The sequence below is a fragment of the Ahaetulla prasina genome, chromosome 1, assembly GCF_028640845.1.
Source record: "Ahaetulla prasina isolate Xishuangbanna chromosome 1, ASM2864084v1, whole genome shotgun sequence".
Classification (NCBI taxonomy): domain Eukaryota; kingdom Metazoa; phylum Chordata; class Lepidosauria; order Squamata; family Colubridae; genus Ahaetulla; species Ahaetulla prasina.
Window position 1 is genome coordinate 329,070,754 of NC_080539.1, and position 17,260 is coordinate 329,088,013.

The 17,260-nt window shown below is 40.2% G+C and overlaps 1 protein-coding gene across 3 annotated transcripts in view; it reads right to left on the bottom strand.

The window, feature by feature from the left end:
* GALC (galactosylceramidase) overlaps nt 1-17,260 on the bottom strand; it is a 67,698-nt gene that overhangs the window by 21,537 nt on the left and 28,901 nt on the right. For all 3 annotated transcript variants that reach the window (XM_058162496.1, XM_058162495.1, XM_058162497.1), the window contains one exon: nt 15,676-15,765. In XM_058162496.1, coding sequence (XP_058018479.1) covers nt 15,676-15,765 — 90 coding nt within the window. The remainder of the gene's footprint in view (nt 1-15,675; nt 15,766-17,260) is intronic.

A 17,260-nucleotide genomic window follows, 5' to 3' on the forward strand; every position in this document is an offset into this window, starting at 1 on the left:
CTGCTGCTTTAAGGTGAATTGGGGTGGAATATTTCTGCATTTCTTTCTGATTTGCTTCAGAAAAGCACGTGAGTTTGAGCTGCTGCTTTAAGGTGAATTGGGGAGGAATATTTCTGCATTTCTTTCTGATTTGCTTCAGAAAAGCACGTGAGTTTGAGCTGCTGCTTTAAGGTGAATTGGGGTGGAATATTTCTGCATTTCTTTCTGATTTGCTTCAGAAAAGCACGTGAGTTTGAGCTGCTGCTTTAAGGTGAATTGGGGTGGAATATTTCTGCATTTCTTTCTGATTTGCTTCAGAAAAGCACGTGAGTTTGAGCTGCTGCTTTAAGGTGAATTGGGGAGGAATATTTCTGCATTTCTTTCTGATTTGCTTCAGAAAAGCACGTGAGTTTGAGCTGCTGCTTTAAGGTGGATTGGGGAGGAATATTTCTGCATTTCTTTCTGATTTGCTTCAGAAAAGCACGTGAGTTTGAGCTGCTGCTTTAAGGTGAATTGGGGTGGAATATTTCTGCATTTCTTTCTGATTTGCTTCAGAAAAGCACGTGAGTTTGAGCTGCTGCTTTAAGGTGGAATTGGGGTGGAATATTTCTGCATTTCTTTCTGATTTGCTTCAGAAAAGCACGTGAGTTTGAGCTGCTGCTTTAAGGTGAATTGGGGAGGAATATTTCTGCATTTCTTTCTGATTTGCTTCAGAAAAGCACGTGAGTTTGAGCTGCTGCTTTAAGGTGAATTGGGGTGGAATATTTCTGCATTTCTTTCTGATTTGCTTCAGAAAAGCACGTCATTTTGAGCTGCTGCTTTATGGTGAATTGGGGGAGGAATATTTCTGCATTTCTTTCTGATTTGCTTCAGAAAAGCACGTGAGTTTGAGCTGCTGCTTATAGGTGAATTGGGGGAGGAATATTTCTGCATTTCTTTCTGATTTGCTTCAGAAAAGCACGTGAGTTTGAGCTGCTGCTTTAAGGTGAATTGGGGTGGAATATTTCTGCATTTCTTTCTGATTTGCTTCAGAAAAGCACGTGAGTTTGAGCTGCTGCTTTAAGGTAAATTGGGGTGGAATATTTCTGCATTTCTTTCTGATTTGCTTCAGAAAAGCACGTGAGTTTGAGCTGCTGCTTTAAGGTGAATTGGGGTGGAATATTTCTGCATTTCTTCTGATTTGCTTCAGAAAAGCACGTGAGTTTGAGCTGCTGCTTTAAGGTGAATTGGGGTGGAATATTTCTGCATTTCTTTCTGATTTGCTTCAGAAAAGCACGTGAGTTTGAGCTGCTGCTTTAAGGTGAATTGGGGTGGAATATTTCTGCATTTCTTTCTGATTTGCTTCAGAAAAGCACGTGAGTTTGAGCTGCTGCTTTAAGGTGAATTGGGGTGGAATATTTCTGCATTTCTTTCTGATTTGCTTCAGAAAAGCACGTGAGTTTGAGCTGCTGCTTTAAGGTGAATTGGGGTGGAATATTTCTGCATTTCTTTCTGATTTGCTTCAGAAAAGCACGTGAGTTTGAGCTGCTGCTTTAAGGTGAATTGGGGTGGAATATTTCTGCATTTCTTTCTGATTTGCTTCAGAAAAGCACGTGAGTTTGAGCTGCTGCTTTAAGGTGAATTGGGGTGGAATATTTCTGCATTTCTTTCTGATTTGCTTCAGAAAAGCACGTGAGTTTGAGCTGCTGCTTTAAGGTGAATTGGGGTGGAATATTTCTGCATTTCTTTCTGATTTGCTTCAGAAAAGCACGTGAGTTTGAGCTGCTGCTTTAAGGTGAATTGGGGTGGAATATTTCTGCATTTCTTTCTGATTTGCTTCAGAAAAGCACGTGAGTTTGAGCTGCTGCTTTAAGGTGAATTGGGGAGGAATATTTCTGCATTTCTTTCTGATTTGCTTCAGAAAAACGTGAGTTTGAGCTGCTGCTTTAAGGTGAATTGGGGTGGAATATTTCTGCATTTCTTTCTGATTTGCTTCAGAAAAGCACGTGAGTTTGAGCTGCTGCTTTAAGGTGGAATTGGGGAGAATATTTCTGCATTTCTTTCTGATTTGCTTCAGAAAAGCACGTGAGTTTGAGCTGCTGCTTTAAGGTGAATTGGGGTGGAATATTTCTGCATTTCTTTCTGATTTGCTTCAGAAAAGCACGTGAGTTTGAGCTGCTGCTTTAAGGTGGAATTGGGGTGGAATATTTCTGCATTTCTTCTGATTTGCTTCAGAAAAGCACGTGAGTTTGAGCTGCTGCTTTAAGGTGAATTGGGGTGGAATATTTCTGCATTTCTTTCTGATTTGCTTCAGAAAAGCACGTGAGTTTGAGCTGCTGCTTTAAGGTGGATTGGGGTGGAATATTTCTGCATTTCTTTCTGATTTGCTTCAGAAAAGCACGTGAGTTTGAGCTGCTGCTTTAAGGTGGAATTGGGGTGGAATATTTCTGCATTTCTTTCTGATTTGCTTCAGAAAAGCACGTGAGTTTGAGCTGCTGCTTTAAGGTGAATTGGGGTGGAATATTTCTGCATTTCTTTCTGATTTGCTTCAGAAAAGCACGTGAGTTTGAGCTGCTGCTTTAAGGTGAATTGGGGTGGAATATTTCTGCATTTCTTTCTGATTTGCTTCAGAAAAGCACGTGAGTTTGAGCTGCTGCTTTAAGGTGGATTGGGGTGGAATATTTCTGCATTTCTTCTGATTTGCTTCAGAAAAGCACGTGAGTTTGAGCTGCTGCTTTAAGGTGAATTGGGGTGGAATATTTCTGCATTTCTTCTGATTTGCTTCAGAAAAGCACGTGAGTTTGAGCTGCTGCTTTAAGGTGAATTGGGGAGGAATATTTCTGCATTTCTTTCTGATTTGCTTCAGAAAAGCACGTGAGTTTGAGCTGCTGCTTTAAGGTGAATTGGGGTGGAATATTTCTGCATTTCTTTCTGATTTGCTTCAGAAAAGCACGTGAGTTTGAGCTGCTGCTTTAAGGTGAATTGGGGAGAATATTTCTGCATTTCTTTCTGATTTGCTTCAGAAAAGCACGTGAGTTTGAGCTGCTGCTTTAAGGTGGAATTGGGGTGGAATATTTCTGCATTTCTTTCTGATTTGCTTCAGAAAAGCACGTGAGTTTGAGCTGCTGCTTTAAGGTGGAATTGGGGTGGAATATTTCTGCATTTCTTTCTGATTTGCTTCAGAAAAGCACGTGAGTTTGAGCTGCTGCTTTAAGGTGAATTGGGGAGAATATTTCTGCATTTCTTTCTGATTTGCTTCAGAAAAGCACGTGAGTTTGAGCTGCTGCTTTAAGGTGAATTGGGGTGGAATATTTCTGCATTTCTTTCTGATTTGCTTCAGAAAAGCACGTGAGTTTGAGCTGCTGCTTTAAGGTGAATTGGGGAGGAATATTTCTGCATTTCTTTCTGATTTGCTTCAGAAAAGCACGTGAGTTTGAGCTGCTGCTTTAAGGTGGATTGGGGTGGAATATTTCTGCATTTCTTTCTGATTTGCTTCAGAAAAGCACGTGAGTTTGAGCTGCTGCTTTAAGGTGAATTGGGGTGGAATATTTCTGCATTTCTTTCTGATTTGCTTCAGAAAAGCACGTGAGTTTGAGCTGCTGCTTTAAGGTGGAATTGGGGTGGAATATTTCTGCATTTCTTTCTGATTTGCTTCAGAAAAGCACGTGAGTTTGAGCTGCTGCTTTAAGGTGAATTGGGGAGGAATATTTCTGCATTTCTTTCTGATTTGCTTCAGAAAAGCACGTGAGTTTGAGCTGCTGCTTTAAGGTGAATTGGGGTGGAATATTTCTGCATTTCTTTCTGATTTGCTTCAGAAAAGCACGTGAGTTTGAGCTGCTGCTTTAAGGTGGATTGGGGTGGAATATTTCTGCATTTCTTTCTGATTTGCTTCAGAAAAGCACGTGAGTTTGAGCTGCTGCTTTAAGGTGGAATTGGGGTGGAATATTTCTGCATTTCTTTCTGATTTGCTTCAGAAAAGCACGTGAGTTTGAGCTGCTGCTTTAAGGTGAATTGGGGAGGAATATTTCTGCATTTCTTTCTGATTTGCTTCAGAAAAGCACGTGAGTTTGAGCTGCTGCTTTAAGGTGAATTGGGGTGGAATATTTCTGCATTTCTTTCTGATTTGCTTCAGAAAAGCACGTGAGTTTGAGCTGCTGCTTTAAGGTGGATTGGGGTGGAATATTTCTGCATTTCTTCTGATTTGCTTCAGAAAAGCACGTGAGTTTGAGCTGCTGCTTTAAGGTGAATTGGGGTGGAATATTTCTGCATTTCTTTCTGATTTGCTTCAGAAAAGCACGTGAGTTTGAGCTGCTGCTTTAAGGTGAATTGGGGTGGAATATTTCTGCATTTCTTTCTGATTTGCTTCAGAAAAGCACGTGAGTTTGAGCTGCTGCTTTAAGGTGAATTGGGGTGGAATATTTCTGCATTTCTTTCTGATTTGCTTCAGAAAAGCACGTGAGTTTGAGCTGCTGCTTTAAGGTGAATTGGGGTGGAATATTTCTGCATTTCTTTCTGATTTGCTTCAGAAAAGCACGTGAGTTTGAGCTGCTGCTTTAAGGTGGATTGGGGTGGAATATTTCTGCATTTCTTTCTGATTTGCTTCAGAAAAGCACGTGAGTTTGAGCTGCTGCTTTAAGGTGAATTGGGGTGGAATATTTCTGCATTTCTTTCTGATTTGCTTCAGAAAAGCACGTGAGTTTGAGCTGCTGCTTTAAGGTGAATTGGGGTGGAATATTTCTGCATTTCTTTCTGATTTGCTTCAGAAAAGCACGTGAGTTTGAGCTGCTGCTTTAAGGTGAAGTGGGGTGGAAAATTTCTGCATTTCTTTCTGATTTGCTTCAGAAAAGCACGTGAGTTTGAGCTGCTGCTTTAAGGTGAATTGGGGAGGAATATTTCTGCATTTCTTTGATTTGCTTCAGAAAAGCACGTGAGTTTGAGCTGCTGCTTTAAGGTGAATTGGGGTGGAAAATTTCTGCATTTCTTTGATTTGCTTCAGAAAAGCACGTGAGTTTGAGCTGCTGCTTTAAGGTAATTGGGGTGGAAAATTTCTGCATTTCTTTGATTTGCTTCAGAAAAGCACGTGAGTTTGAGCTGCTGCTTTAAGGTGAAGTGGGGTGGAATATTTCTGCATTTCTTTGATTTGCTTCAGAAAAGCACGTGAGTTTGAGCTGCTGCTTTAAGGTGGAGTGGGGTGGAATATTTCTGCATTTCTTTCTGATTTGCTTCAGAAAAGCACGTGAGTTTGAGCTGCTGCTTTAAGGTGAATTGGGGTGGAATATTTCTGCATTTCTTCTGATTTGCTTCAGAAAAACACGTGAGTTTGAGCTGCTGCTTTAAGGTGAATTGGGGTGGAAAATTTCTGCATTTCTTCTGATTTGCTTCAGAAAAGCACGTGAGTTTGAGCTGCTGCTTTAAGGTGAATTGGGGTGGAATATTTCTGCATTTCTTTGATTTGCTTCAGAAAAGCACGTGAGTTTGAGCTGCTGCTTTAAGGTGAATGGGGTGGAATATTTCTGCATTTCTTTCTGATTTGCTTCAGAAAAGCACGTGAGTTTGAGCTGCTGCTTTAAGGTGAAGTGGGGTGGAATATTTCTGCATTTCTTTCTGATTTGCTTCAGAAAAGCACGTGAGTTTGAGCTGCTGCTTTAAGGTGAATTGGGGTGGAATATTTCTGCATTTCTTTCTGATTTGCTTCAGAAAAGCACGTGAGTTTGAGCTGCTGCTTTAAGGTGAATTGGGGTGGAATATTTCTGCATTTCTTTCTGATTTGCTTCAGAAAAGCACGTGAGTTTGAGCTGCTGCTTTAAGGTGAATTGGGGAGAATATTTCTGCATTTCTTTCTGATTTGCTTCAGAAAAGCACGTGAGTTTGAGCTGCTGCTTTAAGGTGAATTGGGGTGGAATATTTCTGCATTTCTTTCTGATTTGCTTCAGAAAAGCACGTGAGTTTGAGCTGCTGCTTTAAGGTGAATTGGGGAGGAATATTTCTGCATTTCTTCTGATTTGCTTCAGAAAAGCACGTGAGTTTGAGCTGCTGCTTTAAGGTGAATTGGGGAGGAATATTTCTGCATTTCTTTCTGATTTGCTTCAGAAAAGCACGTGAGTTTGAGCTGCTGCTTTAAGGTGAATTGGGGTGGAATATTTCTGCATTTCTTTCTGATTTGCTTCAGAAAAGCACGTGAGTTTGAGCTGCTGCTTTAAGGTGAATTGGGGAGGAATATTTCTGCATTTCTTCCTGATTTGCTTCAGAAAAGCACGTGAGTTTGAGCTGCTGCCTTAAGGTAAAGTGGGGGTGGAAAATTTCTGCATTTCTTCCTGATTTGCTTCAGAAAAGCACGTGAGTTTGAGCTGCTGCTTTAAGGTGAATTGGGGGAGGAATATTTCTGCATTTCTTTTTGATTTGCTTCAGAAAAGCACGTGAGTTTGAGCTGCTGCTTTAAGGTGAATTGGGGGAGGAATATTTCTGCATTTCTTTTTGATTTGCTTCAGAAAAGCACGTGAGTTTGAGCTGCTGCTTTAAGGTGAATTGGGGTGGAATATTTCTGCATTTCTTTTGATTTGCTTCAGAAAAGCACGTGAGTTTGAGCTGCTGCTTTAAGGTGAATTGGGGAGGAATATTTCTGCATTTCTTTTGATTTGCTTCAGAAAAGCACGTGAGTTTGAGCTGCTGCTTTAAGGTGAATTGGGGTGGAATATTTCTGCATTTCTTTCTGATTTGCTTCAGAAAGCACGTGAGTTTGAGCTGCTGCTTTAAGGTGAATTGGGGGAGGAATATTTCTGCATTTCTTTCTGATTTGCTTCAGAAAAGCACGTGAGTTTGAGCTGCTGCTTTAAGGTGAATTGGGGTGGAATATTTCTGCATTTCTTTCTGATTTGCTTCAGAAAAGCACGTGAGTTTGAGCTGCTGCTTTAAGGTGAATTGGGGAGGAATATTTCTGCATTTCTTTCTGATTTGCTTCAGAAAAGCACGTGAGTTTGAGATGCTGCTTTAAGGTGAATTGGGGGAGGAATATTTCTGCATTTCTTTCTGATTTGCTTCAGAAAAGCACGTGAGTTTGAGCTGCTGCTTTAAGGTGAATTGGGGAGGAATATTTCTGCATTTCTTTCTGATTTGCTTTCAGAAAGCACGTGAGTTTGAGCTGCTGCTTTAAGGTGAATTGGGGTGGAATATTTCTGCATTTCTTCCTGATTTGCTTCAGAAAAGCACGTGAGTTTGAGCTGCTGCTTTAAGGTGAATTGGGGGAGGAATATTTCTGCATTTCTTTCTGATTTGCTTCAGAAAAGCACGTGAGTTTGAGCTGCTGCTTTAAGGTGAATTGGGGTGGAATATTTCTGCATTTCTTTCTGATTTGCTTCAGAAAAGCACGTGAGTTTGAGCTGCTGCTTTAAGGTGAATTGGGGAGGAATATTTCTGCATTTCTTTCTGATTTGCTTCAGAAAAGCACGTGAGTTTGAGCTGCTGCTTTAAGGTGAATTGGGGTGGAATATTTCTGCATTTCTTTCTGATTTGCTTCAGAAAAGCACGTGAGTTTGAGCTGCTGCTTTAAGGTGAATTGGGGTGGAATATTTCTGCATTTCTTCTGATTTGCTTCAGAAAAGCACGTGAGTTTGAGCTGCTGCTTTAAGGTGAATTGGGGTGGAATATTTCTGCATTTCTTTCTGATTTGCTTCAGAAAACACGTGAGTTTGAGCTGCTGAATCTAATCTAATCACTATAAATAAAAATAGCAATAATATATTCAGGGTTGGTCCACTTGAGATTGTGATTTTATTCTATTCAAAATGACTGGCTTAGTTCAGTGCAATACTTGTTTTGCAGCTGTCTTCGCAGTACCTTTTTCAAATTTGGGTACTGTCCTCTTTGTAAACAAATTAGCAGTCTACGTGGACAGATTACATATCTAGAATCTCTAATCTATGCTCTCCAAGCAGAAATTAGGTACCCAATTCAGCCATTCCAGCTGCTGAGCCATCAGCCCCCTCTACCACAAAGATCCTGCAGGAAAAGGGCAGTATGGACAACCGTGGGATCTGGCAGGGTGAGAGCTGTGAACCATAAACACAAAGCTTTTACAGTGTCCCAGTATAACAGATATAGTGCCCTTGCTGACCTAAATAGGAACACTAAAGTGACAGATCAAGGTAGTTGTGATACTGATAACTCAAACAATCAAGGGATTATGGTTCAAGATGAAGAACTTACTTTGGAAAAGTGTGAACCTACTTTGGAAAAGTGTGTATCAAGTATTACAGATCGGTCACACAAGAAGAGCAAGGTATCCAAAAAGAGAAGCCACCTTCTGATTGGTGATTCAATTGTAAGGGATGTAAATTTAGGAAAGGATATGGAGGTTTTGAAAGACGTCAGGTGTCTACCTGGTGCTACTGCCAGCAGAGACAAGAGACGTATTCTTAAGATAGTCAAGAATGCCAGTAAGGATTCTGATGTTGATGCTATTATACACCTTGGCACAAATGATCTGTCCCAAAAGGATGTGCTTTCTGTGCAGAATGATTTCCAGAGCTTAGGGTATGAACTTAATAGCATAGGTTGTAGGCTTAACTTTTCAGAGGTTTTACCAGTACATAAGGAACAAAAAGGTAAAGGCCAGCGTGTAGTGGAGTTTAATGTGTGGCTAAAGGAGTGGTGTAAAAGGGAAGGCTTTGGTTTTATTAGTCATGATGTCTGCAACTGGTCCAACGAAAATTGTACAAAGAGATGGATTGCATCCATCAAAGAAAGGGACTGAGTTACTTAGCAATACATTCACAGATTTTCTGGATAAACATTTAAACTGAACAGTGGGGACAGAGAATTAACTGATATAGAAAATTTCTGTCCCCAGCAATCGAAAACTAAAAGGGTTATCAGTGCATGTAACATAGATGTCTGTATGGGTAAGACTATCAACCATGCTATCAAGCAAAACCAAGCATTTAACAGTGAGTGCCATACCATGTGCACTAAACCAACAGGTGGCATGAAAGTAGGGCAGTCAACACAGGTTATGTAGACAGTAAACACAAGATCAATCCAAATGGACTCAAATGTCTATACACCAATGCACAGAGTATGAGGAATAAACAGGGTGAATTAGAAATCCAAGTAAATGAGGGTAGATATGATATTGTTGCCATTACGGAAACTTGGTGGGATGAAACTGACAAATGGAACATACAGCTAGAGGGATATAAATTATTTAAAAGAAATAGACCAAATAAAAGAGGAGGTGGAGTTGCACTATATATAAGAAATAACTACATCTCTACAGAAATAGAGCACAACAATGATGAAAATCATCTTGAATGTATTTGGGTCAATATAAAAGGGTGAAAACGATATTGCCATAGGTCTATACTATAGGCCACCCAACCAAACAGAGGAAGTAGATGAACTTTTTGCTAGTCAGCTAACTAAGGTATGTAGGAAGCACATCACAGTAGTAATGGGGGATTTTAACTACCCTGACATCAACTGGGAAACAAACTCTGCACCAAGTGGAAAATCCAACAGGTTCCTAACAAACCTAGCAGACAACTTTGTTTCCCAAAAAATAGAGAAGGCGACAAGGATCAGCCATATTGGACTTAATTCTCACTAACAGAGATGAAATGATAGAAGGTGTTGAAGCTACAGGAACCTTGGGGCAAGTGACCACGCAATATTGGAATTCAACATTAAGCAAATACAAGTAGTAGAACAAAGTCAAACTAGAGTCTTGGACTTTAAGAGAGCTAATTTCAATAAACTTAGAGAGATCTTGAGAAGGATTCAATGGATGAGAATCCTCAGGGGAAAACAACTCAAGAAGCTTGGGAAATTTTGAAAAGTGAGATTATAAAAACACAGTCTAACACAATACCAATGAAGAAGAAAATAGTAGATCACAAAAGAAACCAGCATGGATGCATAAAGAACTATCTGACAAATTGAAAGACAAAAGGACAAATATAAAAAGTGGAAAGAGGGCAAATAACTAAGGCAGAATATCAGCAAATAGCCGAGCCTGTAAAGATGAAGTGAGGAAAGCTAAGGCTCACAATGAACAAAGGCTAGCGACAAAAGTAAAAATAATAAAAAGCTTCTTCCAACATGTTAAAAACAAGAAAAAGTCAAGGAAACAATTGGCCCATTGCTGGGAGAAAGTGGCAAGAAGATGACAAGCAACAGGAGAAAGCAGATCTACTTAACTCATATTTTGCATCTGTCTTTACACAAAAGGAAAAACAATCCAACCTATCAACAACAGCACTACAAAAAACAGATTAGAAACACAAGTTAAAATAGGGAAGAAAATGGTAAGTGAACACCTGTCTACCCTAGACGAGTTCAAATCACCAGGACCGGATGGATTACACCCCAAGGTTCTGAAGGAACTGGCAGACGTGATCTCAGAACCACTGAACTATATCTTTCAAAGATCCTGGAGCACAGGGAGCTGCCAGAGGACTGGAAAAGAGCTGATGTAGTTCCCATCTTCAAAAAAGGAAAAAAAACAGACCCAGGAAACTACAGACCTATCAGCCTGACCTCAATACCGGGGAAGATTCTGGAAAAGATAATCAAGCAACGAATCACCGAACACCTAGAAGCAAACAAAGTAATAACCAAAAGCCAACATGGGTTTGTCAAAAACAGATCATGCCAGACTAATCTTATCGCATTCTTTGACAAAATGACAAAATTAGTAGACCAGAGGAATGCTGTTGATATAATTTACTTGGACTTCAGTAAAGCATTTGATAAAGTAGACCATAACCTACTACTAGATAAAGTAGAAAAATGTGGGTTAGACAGCACCACCACCAGATGGATTCGTAACTGGCTGACCAACCGCACTCAACGTGTAGTCCTCAACGGAACTACATCCACATGGAGGGAAGTATGCAGTGGAGTACCCCAAGGCTCTGTTTTAGGCCCAGTACTCTTCAACATCTTCATCAATGACTTGGACGAGGGGATAGATGGGGAACTCATCAAATTTGCAGATGACACCAAGCTGGCAGGAATAGCCAACACTCCAGAAGATAGGCACAAGTTACAGAAAGATCTTGACAGACTTGAACATTGGGCGCTATCTAACAAAATGAAATTCAACAGTGAAAAAAGTAAGGTTCTACATTTAGGCCAAAAAAACAAAATGCACCAGTACCGTATATGTGGTACCTTGCTCACTAGTAGTACCTGAGAGAGGGATCTTGGAGTCCTAGTGGATAACCATCTAGATATGAGCCAGCAGTGTGCAGCAGCTGTTAAAAAGCCAACACAGTTCTGGGCTGCATAAACAGAGGATAGAATCAAGATCACGTGAAGTGCTAGTACCACTTTATAATGCCTTGGTAAGGCCACACTTGGAATATTGCATCCAGTTTTGGTCGCCACGATGTAAAAAGATGTTGAGACTCTAGAAAGAGTGCAGAGAAGAGCAACAAAGATGATTAGGGACTGGAGGATAAAACATATGAAGAACGGTTGCAGGAACTGGGTATGTCTAGTTTAACAAAAGAAGGACCAGGAGACATGATAGCAGTGTTCCAATATCTCAGGGGCTGCCACAGAGAAGTGGGAGTTGGGCTGTTCTCCAGAGCACCTGAGGGTAGAACAAGAAGCAATGGGTGGAAACTGATCAAGGAAAGAAGCAACTTAGAACTAAGGAGAAATTTCCTGACAGTTAGAACAATTAATAAGTGGAACGACTTGCCTTCAGAAGTTGTGAATGCTCCAACACTGGAAATTTTTAAGAAAATGTTGGATAACCATCTGACTGAGATGGTGTAGGGTTTCCTGCCTGGGCAGGGGGTTGGACTAGAAGGCCTCCAAGGTCCCTTCCAACTCTGATGTTATGTTATGACTGTGTATTCATTTCAGCATCAGGACTATTGTGGCTCTAATTACTAGTTACTAAATAGAACATGAGCAATAAGATACCACTTTGCTCATATCCTCTTTGTGGACTCCCCACTGGTATCTTTTTAGCTACTGTGAGCCACTGGATATGATTAAATTGACCTTTAGTCTAGCCACTATAGTTCTACTGTAGTGGCTTAGACAGGAGGCAGCGGCACAGCAGCAGAAAATTAAAACAAAACAAAAGAAAACTCTAAACTAGGAAGTCAAATAACAATCATCTAAACACCTTTTATATAGATTGATAAATATCAGACTTATTTATTTATTTATTTATTCCATTTTTATACCGCCCTTCTCCCAAAGGACTCAGGGCGGTTTACAGCCAAATAAAAAGCAAAATACAGAAATTCAAAAATTAAAAACATTTTAAAATCTAAAATTCAGTTCGGCTGAAACAAATAGAAACAGTAATAAAACCATAGTAAAAAACCCACATTAAAATACGTTAAAATATGTTAAAATAGGCCAGCCCTGCACGGCGAAACAAAAAGGTCTTTAACTCGCGTCTGAAGGTCCAGAGGTCGGGGAGTTGGTGTATCCCCGGAGGCAGCTCATTCCAGAGGGCAGGAGCCCCCACGGAAAAGGCCCTCCCCCTGGGCGTCGCCAGTTGACATTGTTTGGCTGACGGTAACCTGAGGAGGCCCTCCCTATGGGAGCGCACAGGTCGCTGGGAGGCTATTGGTGGCAGTAGGTGGTCCCGTAAGTAACCCAGTCCTATGCCATGGAGCGCTTTAAAGATGGTAACCAACACCTTGAATTGCACCCGGAAGACCACCGGAAGCCAGTGCAAGCTGCGTAGGAGAGGTGTTACATGGGAGTTTCGAGTCACTCCCCCTATTACCCGCGCAGCCACGTTCTGGACCAGTTGGAGCCTCCAGGTGCTCTTCAATGGGAGCCCCATGTAGAGAGCATTACAGTAATCCAGGCGGGAAGTGACGAGGGCATGAGTGACCGTGCATAGGGAATCCCGGTCTAATTGACCGGCGTATCAGGCGGACCTGATGAAAAGCTCCCCTGGCAACGGCCGTTATATGATCTTCTAAAGACAGCCGTACATCCAGGAGGACACCTAAGTTGCGAACCCTCTCCATAGGGGCCAACAACACGCCCCCAACGGTCAGCAATGGTATTAGCTGACTATACTGGGATGCTGGCATCCATAGCCACTCAGTCTTGGAGGGGTTGAGTCGAAGCCTGTTCTTCCCCATCCAGACCCGCACAGCCTCCAAACACCGGGACATCACTTCAACGGCATCGTTGGGGTGGGTCGGGGTGGAAATGTACAGTTGAGTATCATCAGCGTACAGATGACATTGCACCCGAAACCACAAATGATCTCCCCTAATGGCTTCATATAGATGTTGAACAGAAGCAGCGAGAGAACCGACCCATGTGGCACCCCACACATGAGGCGCCTCGCGGCCGATCTCTGCCCTCCTGCCAACACCGTCTGCGACCGGTCAGAGAGATAGGAGGAAAACCACCGATACACGGTGCCCCCCACTCCTAAACCCTCCAGCCATCGCAGCAAGATACCATGGTCGATGGTATCAAAAGCCACTGAGAGATCTAATAGGATCAGGGCAGAGGAACAACCCCTCCCGAGCCCTCCAGAGATCATCTACCAACGCGACCAATGCCGTCTCTGTGCTGTACCCAGGCCAGAAACCGGACTGGAACGGGTCGAGATAGACAGTTTCATCCAGGTACCGGGGCAGCTGATGAACCACCACACTCTCAACAACCTTCGCCACAAAACGAAGGTTGGAGACAGGACGATAGTTTGCTTAAGCAGCTGGATCCAGGGAGGGCTTCTTGAGGAGGGGCCTCACCACCGCCTCTTTCAAGGCGGTAGTGAAGGCACCCTCCATCAAAGAAGCGTTGACAATTCCCTGGAGCCAGCCTCGTGTAACCTCCTGTGTGGCCAGTACCAACCAGGACGGACACGGGTCCAATAAACATGTGGTCGCATTCTGCCTCCTCAGTATCCTGTCCATGTCTTCGGGAGCCACAGTATCGAACTCTTCCCAGATGACATCTTCAAGATCCACCTCTGTCATCCCGCCCGAATCTACCCAATCTGAGTCCAGACCATCCCGGATCTGAGCGACTTTATCATGCAGATATTGTCCGAAATCCTCAGCATGTCCTTATGAACTGAAATTACATAACTTTCTTTAATTTTTCAATGTTGTAACTCATTCATTCATTCATTCATTCATTCATTCATTCATTCATTCATTTATTTATTTATTTATTTATTTATTTATTTATTTATTTATTTATTTATTTATTTGTAATAAGTTTTTATTTTATTTTATAATAAAAATTCCAATTTCAATTGAACAGTGTGTTGTCTGGGTACAAATCATTTTAGGAAATAATAATCAAGGTATTTACAACCATACTCATTACATTAATATCAATTGTTGTTATTATTATTATTATTATTTAACCGTGTTTATTTAACCATGTTTGTTTATGATGAATTGAATCCTTATGTTTAACCATGTTTGTTTATGATGAATTGAATCCATTTGTTTAATCATGTTTGTTTATGATGAATTGAATCCATTTGTTTAACCATGTTTGTTTATGATGAATTGAATCCATATGAAATTGCATCCTCTAGTCTTGCCTCTCTCTTGATACAAAGCTGATTCAAAGTCTTCAAAGTTGACAAATTTCATAGGACCAATATTCAGAGTTTAGAACTGAACTATTATTCCATGTGTATATGATCACCTTTTCTGACACAATCCAAGCACAATATATCCAAAGTTCTTCCAGGATTGAACATTTCCACATTTTGAAAGATAAGGATTAAGGATATCAATGTATTGTTAAATTAATTGCCTTTAAAAAGATTTGATTCACCATGGCTATAGTATTTGACCAATATGGAATTACATATTTACCAACATTCCTTCAAATTTATTACTAATGCAGCATATTAATAGACCCAAACAATTGTTTTTAAAAAAAACTTTGAATGCTGGAGAAAAGTATCAAACTGCATAGATAACAAAAATTTTAACTGTATGTATTGCTACTTAAAAACTTTTTCAGAATCTCAGAAATTCTAAGTGTTATTACCTAACAATTGATTAAGAGTATTATGAGCCCATGACTTTTTAAAAAATGTATTGCTATCTATTTTAAAAGAAAAGAAAAACTTATGTAACTACTATAATTGTAAAGATAAATAAAACTCAAGCTGAGCCCACAATGATATTTATTCAATATTGTTTCCATTCCAATGCATGACTGAGATTAATAAATAGGCCTCATAATACTATTTAAAATCAGAACAACAAAAACAATTATCATTTATTTCAAAATAAATTAAAATCTGGTTCATTTATCATCAATTCTGCAGCTGATGGTTCCACTTAAATATTTTAAAACCCATTAATAATCTAATAATTATTTTTTAATGGAAGGAACAAATATCCAGAATTTTCCTGTTCAAATTAAGTCTTTCTTGGAAATCTGAGTTACACAGCAAAAATTAGTACTATAATCAGACTACAGGCAGGCAAAACACTGCAGTACCATGAATATGAACTGCACCATGTTTATTTGTTCATGGACAACTTCTGACAACAGCCAATAAGGTTGGGTGCATAGGAATGGAATTTGTCCCTCAATTAGTTACATGTAACATTCAACTACATAGTCACTTCAAACATGCCAATCATTCTAATTGCTATAGATAAACAAAACAAGCTATTGGCTGATCTTGTTTTGATCATCTATTCTCTATGGCACCTGACAGAGTGATTGAGGTACAGTTCAATTACTTACAAAGGATCCTTTCAAGTGAAAAACTGCCTCTTGGGGTGACACAACATAGGGAGGAAGTGGTGGCCTGATGCACCTTGAGTGGTTACGAGTCTAAAAATAAATAATAAATTGCACAGATCAAACATCACCTCAAAATGTCATTTCTTTTATTTCCATCATCCAGACTGTACATGACATTGCTTATTTAGATAAAGAGCGTCACCCACATAAAAGCATGATTATCAAATTCGGGAGAATCAGTATGTATGTATGTATTACTTTTTTTAAAGGTGGGGTGAAAAGAAAAGGACAAAGGAGAGAGAAATCTCAAGAATAGCTCAATGAGAGCTGAGCTATGTTTGTTGACCATGAAATACTAACCACGGGAATAGGGGGCGAGAAGGTTTCCCCACCCCCATCTCTGTCTGTCTTTGTCTCTCTCCTAAGGACAGTGTTCTGAAGAGGGTGTAAGTCATAATGCAATACTCTGCAATAATAATTTTGCTTGCAACTTAGGATATCCCCACTGATTGTGGTAGTGACTGGGAGTGAGGAGATCCCAGGAACTGGGGTATTCTATCTGACATGTCAAATCAGGAAGTGGAAAATACAGCACTAACACACAGCAGAAAAAAAAAATACACACACACACAACCTAATCAGTAAAAACTGGCCAGGTTTGCATTGTGAATCCTTAGAGCATAATGCAAGACCTTACAATCACAACTTGAAAATTGTTAAAGAATATAATGAATCACAATCATAAGCATCTTATTGTCTACTCAGTCTCTGAAAAAACTCCAGTTACAAAAATGTGGTTCAATATAAACAAATATAAATTTGTTTAATATATAAATGAATAACTTGACTTTAGTATTGCATTTCAAAATGTTTTAAAAAATCCTTTATATATGCTATACCAATAATTTATACTACAACCCTGTAAAATAAATCAATCCCCAGAAGACAAATTTGCTTGTCTAAGGCCTCTTTTCTAAGCCCTATCAGAATTGAGACTCAAAGAAGGCACTTATCATTCACAACTTAGTCTTAGGGACTATGTTAGACCAACTGAAAAAACACTAGTACAATGCTCCTCATAGAGAAGCATTTATTTTCAATATATATCACCAGGTGGCAGCATTTGACTGATTTTGTCGGGGCTCAAAAAACTAAACAGTGTTATTACTTGGATGGAGATATCAGAGACTACTTGACTATACTGAAAGTCGGGGGGGGGGGACGACGACACCTTGAAGAAACGCAACAGCAATTCATTTTCATATTGTTGCCATAAAAACTCCATGGATGCATTCATAAAATTAACAGGAGCCAAAAGCAACTCAGAGACAGTATACTTCCATTGCATTTGTACTGTTATGCTTTCAGAAACTTGATAGTGTGTGAAAGGGTCCTTGAGTGGCTCAGACTGCTAAGACAGTCTGTTATTAACAGCAATTACTGCAGGTTCAAGTCCCACCAGGCCCAAGGTTGACTCAGCCTTCCATCCTTTATAAGGTAGGTAAAATGAGGACCCAGATTGTTGGGGGCAATAAGTTGACTTTGTATATAATATACAAATGGATGAAGACTATTGCTTGACATA